The 20,173-nt window shown below is 38.9% G+C and overlaps 3 protein-coding genes across 16 annotated transcripts in view; 1 reads left to right on the forward strand and 2 right to left on the reverse strand.

Moving 5' to 3' along the window:
• The window catches only part of LOC144213432 (uncharacterized), a 31,635-nt gene extending 25,686 nt beyond the window's left edge, over window positions 1–5,949 (reverse strand). Inside the window, exons 1-2 of one of the 2 annotated variants that reach the window (XM_077741880.1) lie at window positions 5,391–5,947; window positions 307–657 (exon numbers count right to left, since the gene is read on the reverse strand). In XM_077741880.1, coding sequence (XP_077598006.1) covers window positions 307–657; window positions 5,391–5,520 — 481 coding nt within the window. In that variant the 5' untranslated portion in view covers window positions 5,521–5,947. Of the gene's footprint in view, window positions 1–306; window positions 658–5,390 lie in introns of both variants that reach the window. The other variant, XM_077741879.1, reaches the window with a different exon arrangement.
• The window catches only part of LOC144213434 (uncharacterized), a 32,904-nt gene continuing 18,635 nt past the window's right edge, over window positions 5,905–20,173 (forward strand). For 2 of the 13 annotated variants that reach the window (XM_077741889.1, XM_077741890.1), the window contains exons 1-4: window positions 7,191–7,332; window positions 7,481–7,840; window positions 10,833–10,940; window positions 11,980–12,054. In XM_077741889.1, the coding sequence (XP_077598015.1) occupies window positions 7,302–7,332; window positions 7,481–7,840; window positions 10,833–10,940; window positions 11,980–12,054 (574 nt within the window). In that variant the 5' untranslated portion in view covers window positions 7,191–7,301. Of the gene's footprint in view, window positions 6,228–7,190; window positions 7,333–7,480; window positions 7,841–9,272; window positions 9,796–10,832; window positions 10,941–11,979; window positions 15,018–15,542; window positions 15,615–17,133; window positions 18,458–20,173 lie in introns of those variants that run through there. The other 11 variants (XR_013329964.1, XR_013329961.1, XR_013329963.1 and 8 more) reach the window with 11 other exon arrangements.
• LOC144213463 (uncharacterized) overlaps window positions 10,406–20,173 on the reverse strand; it is a 28,041-nt gene continuing 18,273 nt past the window's right edge. The window contains exon 3 of the transcript XR_013329975.1: window positions 10,406–10,550. The gene's annotated coding sequence lies outside the window, so the exon portion shown is untranslated. The remainder of the gene's footprint in view (window positions 10,551–20,173) is intronic.

The following is a 20,173-nucleotide window of genomic DNA, read 5'->3' on the forward strand; positions in this document are numbered from 1 at the left end:
AGGCGGGGTACACCCTGAATTGTTGCCCAACCAAACACAGGGCACAAGGAGACAAACAACCATTCATGCTCACACTCATACTTAAGGACAATTTAGTGTGTCCAATCAGCCTACCATGCATGTCTTTGGAATGTGGGAGGAAACCAGAGTACCCAAAGAAAACCCACGCAGGTCCGGGGAGAACATACAAACTCCACACAGGTGGACCGACCTGGATTCGAAACCATGAGCCCAGAGTGAGTGTGACACACTAACCATTCATTGTACACCCCGAATCCCCACCTATGTTAGTGATTTGATACTCACTGATTCGCAAGTGTGATATGGCATCGTAGCTAGCTGATGTGGGAGCTATGAGGTTGTCCGCTTGGGATTCTTCTGACCTGCTCCTACTACTCAAAGGCTCCGCCCATCCGCTGGCTTCCCTTGGACCTTTATATTCGCTACTCAAGGGCTCAATAGGGATGCCCATCCCCTCCTCTTTAAAATAAAGAGGGTCTTCCTCCACCTTTGCGAGGGGATGCGGCTGCTCCTCAATGCAGAGTTTCCCAACTGTAATAAAATACTCTTGTTCATTTTTAATGCGTTCAAATTCTTCATTGTCTTCATCTTTCATGGGAGCTTCTTGGAGCTTAGTTCGATGCACCTGACTAACATCTGAAACACAAAGATCAAATCATATTTCTTTATTTGCAGTCGTGTCCCCAAAATGATTCACCACTTTAGAAATATTTCTATTTTTAATGTAATCATTATCTTGTTATTCAGTACAAAGGGGAGTGCGGGCGGGGAGAAAGAGAGAGAGTGAGAGAGCAAGAGAGATGATAGGTGGCGAACACAGCTTTACGAAGGGTGGCAGGCAGCGCCGGGCAAGTTACGTGACTAATTGTGAATGGATTGTGGCCGCTTGGACTAACATGTCTGCTTGCACATGTATGCCTACCACCGCTTTTTTGTTTTTTTTAGAGCCGATGCCTATACCTGGAGCCTCCTCCTGTGTTAGAGACTTGATACTCACAGATTCGCAAGTGTGATGTAGCATCGTAGCTAGCTGATGGTGGAGCCATGAGGTTGTCTGCTTGGGAACTTTCTGTTGAACTGATGCCACTCAAAGGCTGCGCCTCACTTGGACCTTCATCTTTCCTACGCAAGGGCAGAACAGCCCACAGAGGGTCATCTATCCCCTCCTCTTTAACATATAGAGGGTCTTCCTCCACCTTTATGAGAGGACGCTGCTGCTCCTCAATGTGGAGTTTCCCCAACTGTAATAAAATACTCTTCTTGTTGCTCTTTAATGCGTTCGAATTCTTCATTGTCTTCATCTTTCATGGGAGCCGAATCCTGGTGCTCAGTTTGATGCACGTGACTGACATCCGAAACACAAGGAGTACATCTTATTTCTCTATTTGTAATCATGTGTCCCCAAAATGATCCACCACTTTAGAAATATTTATATTTTTGTTGTAATCATTATCTAGTTATTCAGTACATTGTGGAGTGCGGGAGGGGAGAGAGTGAGATAGAAAGAATGTCTTCTCTTGGTACTCGCCGACAGACGCTTCGCCGACAGACGCCAATGTCAACGCCTTTTCTTTGCAGAACTCTGCCGAGCCATAGTAATATTGTTTACCTGTAAATGTACCCAACGCGGGGGAAATGCAAAGTCCGCCCAGTGGTCGTAGAAATATTTTATACACAAAAGAGATGCAAAAAAAGACGGCACCATGGCCACCTGGCTTGGTTGGATCACAAAATGTTGATCGTATCTCGGGCGAATTATTCGAGCAAAATTTTCGTCATAAGACAAGAATCTCTTATGGCGAGGCGGTCGTATCACAAGATTCGACTGTATCTGAATCATATATTATATTTTGTCTATCAATACTTATTACATTATTCAAAATTGTCTGTTAGCTTCCTTTCATTGCTTTTCCCCCTGGTTGTACTGCTTCCAGATGTGTGTTTTCATATTGAAGCATTTGACCAATCACATTTCAGCCATTATTTGTTTCCAGGGTCAGAAATCTGCCTCAAAGCTTTCACAATCAGTTCTGCGGGCTCTGCTGCATTAAACAAGCGTCGATAAGACTGTTGATTTAACCAATCAGATTTCTAGTTGGCAACAATGCATTGTCGCAGGCGTAGGGATGTCATTAGCCATAGCTACCAAACTGTTTTTGGAGTGAGCTGCGCAAGCAAATATATTGTTGTGTTGATTTAAAGCAGGGGTGTCAAACATGCGGCCTGGATCTGGCCCGTCTGGTGGTTTGGTACGGCCCGGGGAAGAAAGCTGCATTGTATAAAAAATATATGATTTTTCTTTTAAAAGTGTAGTTCTTGTATTATCCGCTAGGGGCGCAGTGTTTTAGTACGTGCAGACAACATGAATTGACTTTTATTTATGTTCGTTCTTATGTTATTCTCTTGTTCATAATATATTGTTCATAATGTAAAAGGAAAATTCTTTTAATAAACATTTTGATAATTTACTCATTCTTTGCACTAACTATTAGTATTAGTGACTAATACAAAGGAAAAAAGTGGACATATTGTTAGTTCTATGTAATTTTGCAAAGAGTTTACTGGTCCGGCCCGCTTGATCTCAAATTAAGCTGTATTCGGCCCGCAGACCAAAGGGAGTTTGACACCCCTGATTTAAAGCCATTTTCAAGACGGAGGCTCGACTTTCAGCATTTGCTTTGATTGCGATATAAAAGGAGGAAGAAAGAAAGGAGGATGGATATTGTGTACAGTTAAAAATGATTTTTGGTGAGTAAAATATGGCTATATTCCTAAATAATATTTAAATTGTGGGCCAAGTTCTGATCTCTGAAAAGCTCCAGTGTTTGTACTTAAGCTCCAGTATTTGTATTTCATCAATAACTGCTGCTAGGAAGTGGATTTTACCCCATTTAAGTGCAATTTTTGCTGTTTCGTGTATTTTCTGAGGGAAATTATACTCAAGGCCCGGTTTTGATGTCCAAAAAGCTCCAGTATTTGTATATAACGAATACATGCTGTTTTTGGCGGAAGTTTACCCAATTTTTGGGCAATGGGGACGGGTGGTTTGGCTTACAAAAGGAAGGAATTGTGACTTTGTCACTGCATGTTGATAACGGCAAGGCAAAAGATCACACCGCTGGAGGATTTTTTTTAACTACCAGGAAGATCCCAGCCCGGTCCGTTTTAGTTGCCCCCCTTTAGTGTTTCTCTTTTTTGTTTTGTTTACATGATTATTTTTTTGAATCAGTCAATCGTATTGGATCAACTTCGAAACTTCTGTCCACTTGGGAATAAAATTTGTTATTAGAAGCCGCTGGCCTGGCTGTTTATTGCAGCAAACCCACACAGATAGCATTTTTCAGCACTATTGGAAATGAGGAAATTGAAACTAGTTAAAGTATAATAATAATAAAAATACCAGCAATAAATAGCACAGGTCTGAAATCACCCTGTATCTGTAAACATTGTAATATATTTTCAAGGCATGTCAAAAGTCAACTCACCTCGCATATTCGGGTTTAATGACTGCTTTTTAGGCGATACGTTGATGTTTCTTCTCTTTATGAGCAGCTAACTTAGACTAGGCTAAACTAAACAAGCTGCAAAGTGTCAACGTTGACCCAAACGACAGATTCTTGGCGTGCGCTAAAATTTCCACCAACTCGAAAACGCCAAGGTGAGATCACAGTGGCTCTTTTTATAATTTGAGGAAAGAAAAGCACAAGTTAAAGGCTTTCAATCCCCGATTGTAGCGGTTGTCGGATTGCGACCGCTCACTAACGCGCATGCGCGAACGACGTCATTTCCTCTGATGAAATAAGAGAAAATAAACGGTAAGGCATTGAAAGTCCACTCTTATCCAAGCAGTGCATCCATTACCCATACCGCTTTTCCTTACAGTGGTCGCGGAGGGTGCAGGATTCTATCCAAGCCAACGACGGGACAGCGGGTGGCGGGCACCCTAAATTAGTGGCCAGCCAATCGCAGTCTCAAGGAGGACAAACATTCATAATACTTTTGCCAACAGACAAAATTACAAAATACTGGAGATGCTCATTTTTTGAATAAAAATCTTTAAACAACTGTAATTCACAAAATTTTCAATTAGGTTTTGACATTAGGACAGATGTTCACTTCATCAACTGTATCTGAAATATCAAAGGCAATTTTAATTACATGATGTAGAACAATAAAATGTGAATGCATTTAGATAAATGATGGTACAGTATTGGATACAATAGGCCGCCGATGTCAGGAATTGCCACAGAAATTTTTATGTAGACTAGGTGTCACTGTGATGCCTCATCACCATCACGACCAATTGACTACGCTAACATTAAGTTCAGCACTCCGTTGGCAGTTTGTGTCTATTTTAAAGTTTATATACAGGGACTTCTTAAACATTAGAAGAGGCGGGAGCACAAACGCTCTCCCCCACGAGTAGTTGCGGGATAGACTGGCCAAATGGCTTAATAATTGTTTGTTCATGTCGCGCCATGTAGCCACACCGGCTTTGCAATTGTTTGTTAAGATTGTGGAATGTAAGATAGGCGCCTAGCTGGCTTTGCAAATGTTTGTTCGCATCGTGAAATGTAAGATAGGCTAACTAGCTGGCTTTGCAATTGTTTGCTTGTATTGTGCAATGTGGCCAACTCACTTAGTAATTGTTTGGTCGAATCGCACGATGTAAGATAGGCTGCAGCATTTTGTGTGAGCTATAAAAAATATTGTTTCTGTATACAACTTAGCCCTGCAAATGTCTAACCATAGCAGCGTAAAGTTTATTTTACATAAACTTTGTCCTATGTCGCTGTCTTAGAAATTTATTATAAGTTTTCCTATATAAAGACGGACCCACTGTTCATTCGAGGAGAGGGTTGCAAAGCACACCACGCTGAACGGTTTCCCACTGTTCGAGCTCTCTCTCTATCATGCAGTCTGTTAATAAACCCATTTCCTTTAGTTGATCTCACCCTTTCTGTGCATATTAGTAGTGAAGAATATGACATATTTCACTCATTCATTTTATTGTAGCTGTTTCATTTTGATATCACTACTGTAGGATTAAACTCTAGTTCTTCACTGGATTACAATGAACAAAAGGTTCTGTCTGAGATTCTTCTTTAAGGTTGAATAAACGCTGATAAGAAGACAGATGGTGAGGACTTTCGACTTGCTGTCGTCTTTTTTCGATGCTTGCTTAGCTTTCAAGTCCATGTATATTCCGCTTGGTTTTTCGCATAGTATCGACTTGGTCACGCTATCTCCCGCTAACTGATCTTTTATCTATATTAAAAGAATGACCATGAAAATGTATGTAAACTCAAATACTGTCATGTCAATAGAATATCTTGAAAGGAATAGATGAAAATGAAAAGTGAACCTACCTTCCAGTCTATGAAGAAGAACTTTATCGTGAGTTATTTTGGAAACTGTCGAGAGTTGGTAAGGTGAATGCTCCTGTTTGACGTCAAAAAGTTCCTCCTGGAACTTTACCGGTTTTGCTCTTGCGGGCATTTTCACACGTGATTTCTGATAGAGGCGCCTTTGATAGCTACTAGCGAAGTAAAGCTAAAGTAGGGAGCAAAGCTCAAAAGATTTCTTCGACGATTTCCAGACGCGTCCCATTCCCCGATGCTAGCCAGGCTAAGCTAAAATAGGGCGCAAAGCATAAACGGCTTCTGAGACAACTTGAAAACGTGTTCCTTTCCCCGGCGCAAGCTAAAGCAAGGCGCAAATGTTTATAGACGACTTGAAGATAGATATGCTCGAGCCTTCTGATTCGAGCAAAAGGAGCAGAGGCGTGTCGAAAAAGTGCAACCAAAATTAGCCATTAAATCCCCGGGACTTCGACTTGACTCCCACCGATCATGTAACTTGTTTGTTTAAAACTCAAATTATGTATCTCTCGTTACTTGAGAGGAAATGACGTTATTTGCGCATGCGCAGTAGCGATTGGTCACTGCCGACAGCAGTTCCAATAAAGGGGTGCAGCCTTTACTTATGCTTTTCTTTCCTCGGTTTTAAGAAGATCTACGTTTAAAGTCCCTTTTAAACCGTTGACATGTGGCGCCAATTTTAATGCATGAAGAAAACCCTTTGTTTGTGAGGACGTTGAAACTTAGCGGCTAGTTTAGCTTAGCCTAGCCTAAGTTAGCCGCTAATAAAGAGAAGAAACATCAACACATCGCCTAATAAGCAATCATTACACCCCAAAATGTCAGGTGAGTTGACGTTTAACCTACTTGTTGTGAAAATATATTACCACGTCTACAGATACCGGGCTGATGTAAGCAACGTGCTATTGTATTATTGTATTTGTATTATTCTATTTTATTAACTTTGAATTTTACTCCGGTTTCCTCCACGTTCCAAAAACATGCACGGTCGACTGATTGGACTCTATAAATTGCCCCAAGCGAGTGTGCATGGTTGTCCATCTCCTTGTGCCCTGCGATCGGCTGGCCACGATTCAGGGTGTCTGTCTCCCGCCTCTGGAGTCAACTGGGATAGGCTCCAACACCCCCGCGACCATAATGAGGATAAAGCGGTTCAGAAGATGAGATGAGAGAATGTTAAATTTTGTCGTTTAGAATTGTCCTGCAGAAGATGCTATTTTTGTGTCTGTGCTGCAACAAACAGCCAGGCTGGCGTCTTCTAATTACAAATTCTTTTATTTTTTCAAATGGACAGAAGAAGGTCCAGCCAGGCTGGCGTCTTCTAATTACAAATTCTTTTATTTTTTCAAATGGACAGAAGAAGGTCCAATGTTGATCCCAAGAAAATAGACTGATTCAAACAAAATCATGCGAACTAAAAAAAAAAGAGAAGGAAAATTAAAACAACTAAATCGGACCGGGCTGGGCTCTTCTCGTTAGTTTCCAAAAAGCTTGTCTACAAAGATTTTTTTTAAATAAAGACTCCAGTGCCCTACCCCCTTTATATTCAGTCTCTGTAAATCCACAACTGGTGTTATCATCAGTCTTCTGAAAAAGGAGAAGAGTTGGGAACAAAACGTGTGATCCCTTGCCTATGTCAAAATACAGGAACAAAGCTACCCGTTGTATATTGGTACTATAATGGAACATTACATCAGGTTATACAAGTGGGTTTAACCACCGCCACCTGATGGTCATTACGTATTATCGAGTGACCCGGATGTTGATGTGTTAAAAGGCTGTCTGTGAGTGTCCATACACAGCCTACGGCACGCATGCAAGTTGGCTCCGTCGTCTATACTGCAAACTGCAGTGGAGGTGATGCAAAATGAATTCTTTGTTTCACCCTGACAACGAAAGATGTCCGATTCACTTAAAGGGAAATGTGATGGTGAGCAATTTGAATGACCAAGTGTCGAGCAGATGACAAGATAAAAATGATTACAAAATGGTCCTGGAGAAATATTACAAAAGTGGTGATTCATTTTGGGGTCACACGATGGCAAATACAGAAATAAAATGTTGTCCTTGTGTTTCAGATGCCAGTCAAGTGCATTGTCCTGAGCGCCAGGAATCTGCTCCAATGGTAGAAGAAGAAAATGAAGAATTGGTACGGATAATAGAGGAAGAACAGGAGTATTTTATTACAGTTGGGAAATTCCACATTGAGGAGCAGCAGCGTCTCCTCATAAAGGTAGAGGAAGTCCCTCTATATATTAAAGAGGAGGGTGTAGATGTCCCGGTGTGCACTTTTGAGTCTTTGGGGAATGAAGATGAAGGTCCGAGTGAGGCCAGCAGTGAGCCTCTCAGTTGCAGCACCTCAACAGAAAGTTTCCAGGCAGAGAACCTCATGCCTCCACCACCAGTTAGCCGTGACACCTCATCACACTTGCAATCCCGTGAGTATCGAGTCACTAACATTGGGAGGGTCCTCGGGGTGTACAATTTCAATAACACTATTTAAAATATTTCAATATTATAATATAGGACCTATGTCGTTATTAATGCCCATAAAAAAAAGGCTTAGGCCAGCATATGGGACTTTCTGTTACGTGCTGAGGAGGACATTAAGGCGAGGTATGAGGGATTAGGACCCAATCGCGGGGAAGCAGGGGAGGATGAGAGATATAGTGCTTATAACCAAAACTTTAATAACTTAGGCGGGAGGTTACAAAATAACAAAGACTTAGGAAACGAAACACGAAACCATACCGGACTGGGGAAAACACGGGGAATCGAGGAACGAGGTAATGTGGATACATGGCGAGGGAATTTAGGCAGGAGGTCCGACAATGACATTATAATCCGTGGGGTTTAAATAGACACAACTGGGACTAATTTTGAACCACGCGCAGCTGTGCGAGATAAACGGCAAGGCGGGAGAGACAAACAAAAGTAGGGAAAAAGTAAAGGGAAAAACAATAACAGACTGCTCCTAACACTTGCGAGGTTGAACAGCGGCACCCTGCATGATTATTTGAGTATTTTCACACCGAAAGGATGCACCACCTGAAAAGGCACCTTCGAGGCGCATGCTCGTTTTCTTGCCATAGATAGGGCGCTTCCATTGTATATTATACTAGCGTATGTTATGCTAGTGTATGTTATGCTTGCTATGCTATGGTCCATCTCACTGTCAGAGTCATAGTTGACGCTGGGCTATTCCGGGAACTTGATGCCAGCTTTGGCGAAAGCTCGAACAACATTGCTGGCCGACACTTGAACCCAGGTATCCACAATACATTGACATTTTGTCGCGTAACTGGCCCGACGCTGCCTGCCGGTCTTTGTATAACCATGCAACCATGGGACCTCCATTGGTCCCAGGCCGTTCACAACTTTGTTTTGAATGCTTTGTTTGTGATAAAATTGCTGTAGTTCGTCAAGCCTTGGTGTTCAGTTTGTGGCCACAGATTCGCTACTAAAACCAAATTAAAAAGGTACACAAGAACTCACAATTGTGAAAAAACTTTTTCGTGCTCAGTTTGTGGCAGAAGCTTCACAGAAATTAAATATTTGAAAAGGCATTCAAGTACCCACACTAGCAAAAAGGCCTTTTCGTGCTCAGTTTGTGGTCGAACATTTTCCCATAGGAGAAGCTTAAAAGAACACTTAATAACCCACACTGGAGAACAACCTTTTGTCTGCTCTGTTTGTGGCCACAGATTTGCTACTGAAGTCAAATTAAAAAAGCACATAAGAACGCACACTGGTGAAAAACTATTTATGTGCTCAGTCTGTGGCCAAACATTCACAGAGAAGGGAAACTTGAAAACTCACTCAAGAACCCACACAGGTGAAAAAAAATGTTTTTAGTAATGCAAGAGAATGGGACATAGGAAATGAATATACATCAAATGGTCTGACGTATGGTTTTAGCAAAAAATATTGCGCAGGTTTTAATTAAATTGAAAAGAAAATTGAGCATACATCACTTGCGGCAAAAAAGGGAGGCGACGCTTAAAGCGCATGCGCAGAACAAATCGTTCATGATACAATCAAAATATTTCCACATTGGGGGAAACGCTTTAGAACTATCAATAATTATGTAAAAGTCCATCCAACAGACCCACAACACTTTGATAGTTTGTTTCTTTATACGAAACACTTAGCCCAAACAATACATTTCCTGTATCGGTCACGTGATTCTTTCTTAAAGCTATACACGGCCCAATACGGGCTTTTTCTCTTGAACGCTCGGCAAGCTATTGACTCACCAGTGTCTATCGTCCCATCACTATCAGCAAAACCTTTTTTTTTTAGCTTAGCCAACCTAGCAGCTACCGAAGTAACAAGTCCAGGACGTCCAAGAACTCGTTGGACCTTTGCGCACTACTTTAACTACGCCTAGCAGGTATCAAAGGAATACGTCGTCGAATGCTTGTTTATGCTTTAGCTTAGTTTAGCTAGCAGCTATCAAAGGAACAAGTCGTCGAAGAACACGTTGGAATTTTCCTGGCTAATTTAGCTTAGCTTAGCCAGCAGCTATTTAGGGAAAAAGTCGTCGAAGAGCATGTTTATACATTAACTTAGCTTATCTTAGCTAGCAGTTATCAAAGAAACAAGTCCTTAAGTCATCGAAGAACCTGTTAAAAGCTTTGCCCCTACTTCAGCTTAGCTTATTTTAGCTAGCAGCTATCAACTGTTAGACATTTAGTTTTAGCACCTGACTCCAATTCCTTAACTTATCCTGTCTGACAATGGAGCGTGTTCAGCATCGGGGGAGACAGACCAGCCCAGAGCGAGTTGATTTACAGATGATTTATTCCTGACAAATAGATCTATACAGAGCTCCGGGTCCTCCCCCAATTAATAAGCCCGCTGAGCGTTTCTATGCGCAGCGGAGGATGAGAACAGTGTCCACACGCAAATTTGCTCGGTTATGGTAATCCAAAAATGAATATTAATTAGCAGTTTAACAACATGATGTTGATTGATTCACGACTGTCTAAGAGGCTGTCTTTGTTCTGGATTCCCTTGTCCATTGTCCACATCTCCGTTGGCCTTGGAGATCAACACCGGTCGTCTCCTTATCAGTCTGGACTTGAAGATTAGCATCGTTTGCCTCCCTTCTCAGTCTGGACTGGCTTGGAGCCTCCTGTTAATCAACTTCACAAAGATTTTGGACAAAGAGCCTGTTCTTAGTAATGGCCTCCTTTTAGGGGAACCTTGACAGTCTGTGTGATACTAAGTAAAAAACAAGTGCTCAATCATACAACAGCAACATACAAAATGAAGCAGCTACAATAAAATTAATGAGAAAAATATATCTTCATTCGGTAATCATACAACTGCAATATATAGAAATGGAGCAGCTATAATAAAATGAATGAGTAAACCACATTATAATCTTCATTAGATTATATGGTTAAAATATGTCATCGTCTTCAGAACAAAGGCACCGTCATCATCAGAATCCATGCGTGGAAATGTCCGCAGAAAAGAAACGGCCAAAGTTCCATGAGGAACTTTTTGATCTCAAAGGATTCAGACTAGAAGGTTGGTTGACTTTTTATTTCCATTATTTCCCTTTATGTTTAAGGGGAAAAGGCTTAAAGGTATTCTATTGACGTAAAATTATTATAGCGTTCGTACTTTTTCATGAATTTGCACCAGCAGCGTTCGAGGAAAGACGGAATAAGTACTATTTCTATTTTAATGTGACAACTCTAGGACGGAAAGAATGTGTCTCACAATGTATTTTTTGTTATTATGCAAAGTGCGAGCACCTCCCAGAGGCATTGATGAGTCATTCATGATACTCGCCCTCTATTTTTGGCTGGATGCTTGAGTAACATAACATTTACTTACATGCTGTAAATTTGGAACGCAAAAACTAAGATGCGGATGCCCTAAACAACAAGTGCAGCGTTAAAACCAAGGTGTCAAAGTTGCGGCCCGATGGCCAAATCTGGCCCGCTGCCACTCCATGGTGCAGCCTGCTGTAATTATAAATAAATTGTATATGTACTCTTTTACCCACTATTTTTTCTAGTAAAAACAAAAAAATAATGAAAAAATCTAATATTGAGTTGTTTTGTTTAAATAAAAATATAATGTAAAAAAACAAAGATGTAAAAATAATTGATTTAAACTATTTTGCTTTTTTAATTTAATTCAAACATAAAAAGGAAATATTTGATGGTTTCTTTAAATAAAAATCCCCCAAAATTGATAGACTAGCTACTGATTAAAAGAAAATGCTATTTTTAATGCCCACTTAGGTGAAAGCATTGTAACTGAATTAAAATCTGAAATATAAAATAGAATGTTTTCAATTAAAAGGCTCCAAAAAAGATTTGGGCAAATTTTAAAGGCCTACCATCGCCTGTGAAGATACTTTACTCCCCACTATTCCCTTTCTTTGTAAAAAAAAATACACCCAAAAAACAGTTTTAAAGAAATTTGGCTGTTGCTGAGAATACTACAGTGGTAAGTACTGCATGGTGCCCTCTTCCATTTGGTTTCATTTCTGAAACAAGTAATTCAGCCATTTTAATTGGAAAATTCTTCATCATTTATCTTCGTGTCTTTGTAGGGTTCCCGCAACAAAAAATGAAAGATGAGAAAATTCCAATCAAAAAGGAGGAAGATCATTTCACCCGGTCACCAGGTGAGTCCGTAAAAAGGGAGAATCTGAGCGTGGCTAGTGAAGGGGTGGAGCCTGCAAATGCCTCTGCATGGCCCCAAATTAAAGAAGAGGAGCCAGAGTTCCCTCAACAGTGCAAAAGAAAGCGACTTCCAATCAAAAACGAGGCGTGTGTCAAGTGGTCAACTGGTGAGCCTTTCAAGAGTGAAGATGATCTGGGTGTGGCCAACAGAGGGACGAAGCTTCTGAACGGCAGCTCAACAGAAGGATGGCGAGCAGAAAATGTAATTGCTCCTTTATCAGATGTCAACGACTTGCTTTTTGACGATGATGATGTTGAAGATGTTGAGAAAAATCCCAATGGTGAGAAACTCTGCAAATGCTTTCATTGTGGGAAAACTTTTGGGAAAAAGTCTTTTTTGAAAACACACATGAGGAGCCACACTGGGGAGAAACCGTTGTCATGTTCAGTTTGTGGTAAATCATTTATACACAAGGGAAAATTTAAAACACACACAAGAACCCACATGGGTGGCAAACCATTTTCATGCTCAGTTTGTGGTCAAAGATTCACACAGAAGGAAAATTTAAGAAGGCACATAAGAACCCACACTGGTGAAAAACCATTTTCGTGTTCAGTTTGTGGTCAAAGATTCGCACAGAAGGGAAACTCAATTAGTCATGCAAGAACCCACACGGGTGAAAAACCATTTTCGTGTTCAGTTTGTGGTCAAACATTCACACAGAAGGGAAGCTTAATTATTCATACAAGAACACACACCGGTGAAAAACCATTTTCGTGTTCAGTTTGTGGTAAAGCCTTTTCTCAAAAGCAAGATTTACAAAAACACACAAGAACCCACACTGGTGAAAAAACCTTTTCGTGTTCAGTTTGTGGTCAAACATTCACACAGAAGAGAAACCTAATTAGTCATGCAAGAACACACACACGTGGAGAACAGTTTTCGTGTTCGGTTTGTGGTCAAAGATTCCTACAGAAAGGAAGCTTAAATAGTCATGCAAGAACACATACAGGTGGAAAACCATTTTCGTGTTCAGTTTGTGGTCAACGATTCACACGGAAGCGAAGCTTATTTAGTCATGCAAGAACCCACACGGGTGAAAAGCCATTTTCGTGCTCAGTTTGTGGTCAAAGATTCACACGGAATGGAAGCTTAATTAGTCATGCAAGAACACACACAGATGAAAAACCATTTTCTTGTTCAATTTGTGATCAAAGATTCACACGCAAGGGAAGCTTAATTAGTCATGCAAGAACACACACGGGTGAAAAGCCGTTTTCGTGTGCAGTTTGTGGTAAAGCCTTTTCTCAAAAGCAAGCATTACAAAGACACACAAGAACCCACACTGGTGAAAAACCATTTTCTTGTTCAGTTTGTGGACAGACATTTACACAGAAGGGACACTTGATTATTCATGAAAGAACCCACTTGTGAAAACATTTTCGTTTAGTTTGTGGTCCAACTTTCATACAGAATGGAAGCTTAATTAGTCGTGCAAGAACACAGGTGGAAAAACCATTTTCGTGTTCAGTTTGTGGTCAAGGATTCACACGGAAGAGAAGCTTAATTAGTCATGCAAGAACACACATGGGTGAAAAAAGCTTTTTCATGTTCAGTTTGTGGTCAAAGATTCACACGGAAGGGAAACTTAATTAGTCACGCAAGAACCCACACTGGTGAAAAACCATAGTTCGTGTTCAGTTTTTGGTAAAGCCTTTTCTCAAAAGCAAGATTTACAAAGACACGCAAGATCCCACACTGGCAAAAAACATTTTCCTGTTCTGTTTGTGGTCGAACATTTTTCCAAAGAAGAAGCTTAAAAGAACACTTATTTACCCACACTAGAGAAGAATGTTTTCCTGGTCGGTCTGTGGCCACAGATTTGCTACAACACCCCAATTAAAAAGCTACACAATTGAAAAACCTGAAAAGAAGACCAAACAACCCGCACAGGAGAAAAGGCATTTTTGCTCAAATTGTGGCAGGAATATCTTAAAAACACAATTACTCACATCGGTCAGAAACCCTTTTTCTGCACAGCTTCTTGCCAGAGATTTAGTCATATGGATAGACTTTCCAGGTGCAAATGTGTTGTGATAAGCAGTGAGTGGCCAATGATTATGATTTGCTTGCTTTTTCAATTCCTGTATGAAAGATCATTGTAAACGAAGTATAATTTTATTTTGCATTTTGAAAATCTTGTTTACAGTTTAATGTGTCATAAATCCACACAATTCAAATACAGTTATACCTTAAGTTGCCAGCTTACTGTGGGATCGAGCTAGGATGTCAATTTACTCGTATCTCAAGTCAATTCTTCCCAAAGAAATGAACAAAAACAAATTGATCTAATTTCCATCCTAAAATAAAACACCAAAATTGGTTCTAATTTACTACCAACTCACAATTGGGAACCATCTGGTATGCTCATAACTCAAGGGGGAAAAATGCTCAGAATTTGTCTCGTATTTCTCGTATCTTGGAATACTTGTAAGTCAAGGTATAACTATAGGAAAATTGAGTGTCGTTGAAGATTTTTTTGACTTCACAATTTGATCCGAAATAGTGGAGCCTAAATTAGGAAATTACAAAGTAAATAATCAATAATGTGATCTAAATAATATGGAAAATGTCTTCACAATGCCTAAGAAAATTGAAAAATTGCAGTTTTTGTCTATTGAATATGCTAGCAAATCCAATAAGAATATTGAGTGTTTTTCAAACATGATACATTTTAATGAAAATAATTGATGTATTGAATTTAGGATCCAAGAAACAGTAGAAATATGGTGTGAAAGAATGAATTTCCTCAAAACAAAATAAATAAGTAGTACAATGTCCTTATACCTTTGTCATATTATAAGATTATTAGATTTATCATTATAAATTTGCTTGAAACATAATTATTATATATATGTGCTTGCAAAAATGCTGATTGATGTTAATAAAAGGCATTTTAATACATCTCTTGCTAGAGAAATGCTTGCTCCAAAGTTAACCAAAACAACTTTGGAGGTAACTTCTCTTTTGCACCTGGACTTCTCGCGACTATGGTTCACATAAAGAGTACGGTACATTGTTTTGAGAAGCATCAGCTTTTCAAGATAGTTCACATCAAAACTCTTCTGAGAAGATTCGACAGACCTACAATTGCTTTGAGAACTGAGATAAATTGTTATGAGACTCTAAATAATGTTTAGACTTCTGTGATGCATGTTGTTAAATCTTATGAATATATTAGCAAAAAAGACAACGGGTCATGAGAATAATCTGACCGGAGACGCGTGTGGATCGATTGTCTTCTTGCAAAAAATATGGAATATGAGTTCAGAGGCTTCCTCTATTGAAAGGTGAATTTGGGAATACTTATTGGTGAACCTATCATTTTGGTCCTACGAGCCTGGGGTCAACACAACGAAAGGGCTCCGGGCGCTTGATCGACATCTGGAGAAGACTGGCCACGGCATCTAAAACCCTTTTTATGGGCAGGATTTTTGGTGGAGCGCCTGGATTCATGATGGTTGAAGACTAATCCTACTGAGACATCTGAGGACATCTCTGGTAAGTCACATGAATGTTTGCATTTGTTGACGGTTGCCAAATGTGCGAAGGGACATTGCATGTGAAGGTCTATTTTGAGAAATGAGACTCGCTACCTGGGGACGGCGACATTAAAACCCTATGAATACTAGTCCCTAACAGGTGAAGAGACAGAGCATGTGTCTATAAAAGTTGGGGCAGTTCGGAGTGTCCTGTGCTGTTGGCCAGTAAACACGAATATAACGCTGACATTATATCAGGCTAGGGTATACATGTGGGTTGCGTGTGTAGGTCGCATAACCTAAGGAAAAAACGATGGGCAGAAAAGGAAGAAAGTTACTACCTAATTACTCACGACCTCACTACAAAGTGGGGCATATCAAAGCCCTGTCGGGATTAAATTTATGGATAAACGAATATGGTGTAAGATAAGACAGTCTCCTTGTAATAGCTCGGTCATATTGTATTAGTTTTTGAGTATAACAGCATCGTAGTCATCCTTATGGCTGACATGTCAGCTTAAACACCTAACTGTCTGACTGAATAATCAATCATAGTCTTGTGATTGGGTTGACATGTCAGCACAAATAGTGTGGGAAGTTGCCTGTCTGCCGCGGTGGCTGGATAGGAATGGTTTCTGTACCAATTTGAAGGATATGTGAAAGGTTTGATGAACGTAGAAAGAGAATTGTTGAAGAAAAGAGTTTTGAAAGTGACTGGAAAAGAAAGTGTAGCAAAAGCATCTAAAGGTGTGCAGAGAATTGACTTGAGGAGAGTAGAGTGGAGTTAATATATTTTGTGTGCAGTGTTCCTGCAGTAAACATCGTCTCCTTGGTGGGGGTGAGATGAGTCAATAGGAATACAATAGGAATTCAGCCAGTAAATTTACCTATCCTTGGGTGGTTAGCAATATAGGGGTAATTTGAAAATTAAACCTGAAGTATTAAGAATTATTTGGTTGTTAATGATATACGGATTGCATAAGCATCAATTGATGTCAATCAAATGAGATCGACCTATTTCCTTTGGGAATGATTATTGCTGATAGGACAGCAAAGGGTGATTAGCTGCCAAGAAGGTCAGACTTCGGATGGCGCTCTTTATCAGTGATGAAAATTTGCAAACCAATGATGTCTGATTATGAGTGTGAGCATGAACTGTCCTTTTGTGTTTTTGATTCGCTGGCCACCGAGATATAATCAATCAGTTAGATATCAAGGTGGAAAAGGATTTAGAAATTTGAAATCGAATTCTGTAATCGCCAAAAAGCCCTTTTTAAGGGATGGCAGGAAAGGATTTGGAAATTTGCAAATGGATTTCTGAAATTGCCAATAAGCCCTTTTTCAGGGATGGCAGCGACAAATTATGGAAAAAATAAAATAAATGACATTTTTGATGAAAATGCGAAATGTGAAACTTAACGTAGGAGGAACTAAAAATCTGCTCTGCGAAATGGGGAGTTCTGGGGGAAATGAAAAAAAAATCCTGAAGGAAATGCATTGAATTTGGGTTAGCTGAAGGAGATTGTGCTTCTCAACAGGAAACGGACCAACGGTCGTGCCAGGTGGTGCCTTAAAGTGGGAACGTCATTATCAAGCATTGCTGACCAACCAACCGACGTGAAAATAGCCGAGAGGGGGGTGAGGATCCACCTTTTGCACTGTAAGAAGGTTCTCTCAGTTGAAAGGTTTGAGGAGACAGGTGAGATAAACTTTCTGACGTAATAAAACGAAACGCCAACCACTCCAGTATGGATTGGAAAGATTATTGCTCAGCAAGCAATGCCATAAAACCATTGGAAACAATTTTTATTGGTCTTATTGTCTCCATATGAAGAAAAAAAAGGTGAAAGCGTTTCAATTGAGACTAAGCTTTCTTACAAAGGGATCAAATAAACGACCAGAAAAAGAGAAGCTGCAGTGGGAGGCGGAAAGAGCCACTCAACGATCCAAGCTATGGGACGGCATCTTGGAATCGACCTGAGGTATCGTTGTGCCTGCCGCCCCCAAAGTGCTGGACTCATTGAAAGAACCAATGGAACAGTAAGACTCGGACTGGTGGTGGAGGAGACTGGAGAAACATATTCTTTCACTCAGTGGTTAAATGTTCCAAGAAAGAACTGTGATGATTGCAAATAATCTGCCGACATCTTCTCGGTCTCCCACACAGGAGGTCCTGTCCCCAGGCAACCTGGTACTCGTCCAGGTGATAAAAAGAAAGTGCTGGTTATCTCCACTTGGGGACGAATCTCACCGTGTGATTTTGACCGCTAACCTCCCCAAGTTGGCCACCACCGTCAACGCTGATGAACTAGTGTCGGAGCTCACGACCAGGATCCAGTGTGGGGCTCGGATGTGCCCCTCAAACACAAACACTGGTCAGTCTCCTCCAAAAACTAATGGGTCTGTTCCCCTGGGTGCGTGTGGCAAGGAACGCCCTGCGTCGGGAGACCATTGACTGCAGGTTCCGGGCTTGTGACGGCGCATCAGTCTGGCTGCGGAAAGGCCGAGAGGCCCAGGTAGTCGCCACGGCCTAGGTGATTTTCCAGGGCCGCCCTGCTCTTGACGGAGTGGCCACCCAGCGGGGAAGTGTGTGTGCCATTGTGGGACACTCGTGATGCGCCTTCATCCCTGCCGGCGCATCCTACTCAGTTCATGATGCCCTACAAACTATGAAGAACATACAGGACGCTATAACCAAAGATCCGATTCCACAACAACAATGGCTTGACTGGTTCCTCTTGGGCTCATGGACACAGACTACCGTTCGTGACTGTCATTGCTCTTATGCTTGTTATCCTAACGGTTAGGATAACAAGCATAAGAGCAGGATTATTGCATGTGAATACGAGTTAGCATTAGCTGGGTTTCAACAATCATGGTATGTTAAGAAGCTGAGAAGCAGAGCAAACAACAGGTTAGGACCTAACCTGTTGTTTGCTCTGCTTCTCAGCTTCTCAACATACCATGATTGTTGAAACCCAGCTAATGCTAACTCGTATTCACATGCAACAATCCATATCCCAATCTGACCCTGATGTTGTGCTACTGTCTGACACTGATTAATATGTCTTTCCTATTCTGAGACACCAGGTACCCCTCCTGGTCGGTCTAAACTCCAGTTTGAAGTAATTTGTGAAGAATTTCATTCAAAAGTAGAGTCTCTAACAAACTAGGTTCCGATGTGTTTATACTCACAAACAGGAAGGATATGTAAGATAAGACAAAGTCTCTTTGCAATTGCTTGTTCATATTGTATTAGTTTTTGTGAGTATAACAGCATCATAGTCATCCTGACATGTCAGCATAAAAACCCAACTGTCTGACTGAATAATCAATCCTAGTCTTGTGATTGGGTTGACATGTCAGCACAAATACTCAACTGTCCAACACTGATCAATTACTTTTTGCCCTGCTAATGACTAAAACATATCTGTCCAAAGTCCTAGTGACAACTGTCAGTTTTGCTTGTATTTAAGACACACTCACTAGTCATTCGACTAGAGTTGCAGGAATATCGCGCTGAACAGGACTCCACTGTAACAGCTCTCACTGTACACTTTGCAGTCTGGTAATAAACCTATTTCCTATTTAAATTGATCTCACTCTTTCTTAGCCTGCTCCTGAAGTTGTATTTTCAGACCTAACAATGGGTTTGCTGGCCAGCTTAATATGCATAAAATAATAGACCCGCAGGATATAATACGCACTATTATATATATATATATATATATATATATATATATATATATATATATATATATATATATATATATATATATATATATATATATATATATATATATATATATATATATATATATATATATATATATATATATATATATATATATATATATATATATATATATATATATATATATATATATATATATATATATATATATATATATATATATATATATATATATATATATATATATATATATATATATATATATATATATATATATATATATATATATATATATATATATATATATATATATATATATATATATATATATATATATATATATATATATATATATATATATATATATATATATATATATATATATATATATATATATATATATATATATATATATATATATATATATATATATATATATATATATATATATATATATATATATATATATATATATATATATATATATATATATATATATATATATATATATATATATATATATATATATATATATATATATATATATATATATATATATATATATATATATATATATATATATATATATATATATATATATATATATATATATATATATATATATATATATATATATATATATATATATATATATATATATATATATATATATATATATATAATATATATATATATATATATATATATATATATATATATATATATATATATATATATATATATATAATATATATATATATATATATATATATATATATATATATATATATATAATATATATATATATATATATATATATATATATATATATATATATATATATATATATATATATATATATATATATATATATATATATATAT

The sequence above is a fragment of the Stigmatopora nigra genome, chromosome 20 (assembly GCF_051989575.1).
Source record: "Stigmatopora nigra isolate UIUO_SnigA chromosome 20, RoL_Snig_1.1, whole genome shotgun sequence".
Taxonomy (NCBI): domain Eukaryota; kingdom Metazoa; phylum Chordata; class Actinopteri; order Syngnathiformes; family Syngnathidae; genus Stigmatopora; species Stigmatopora nigra.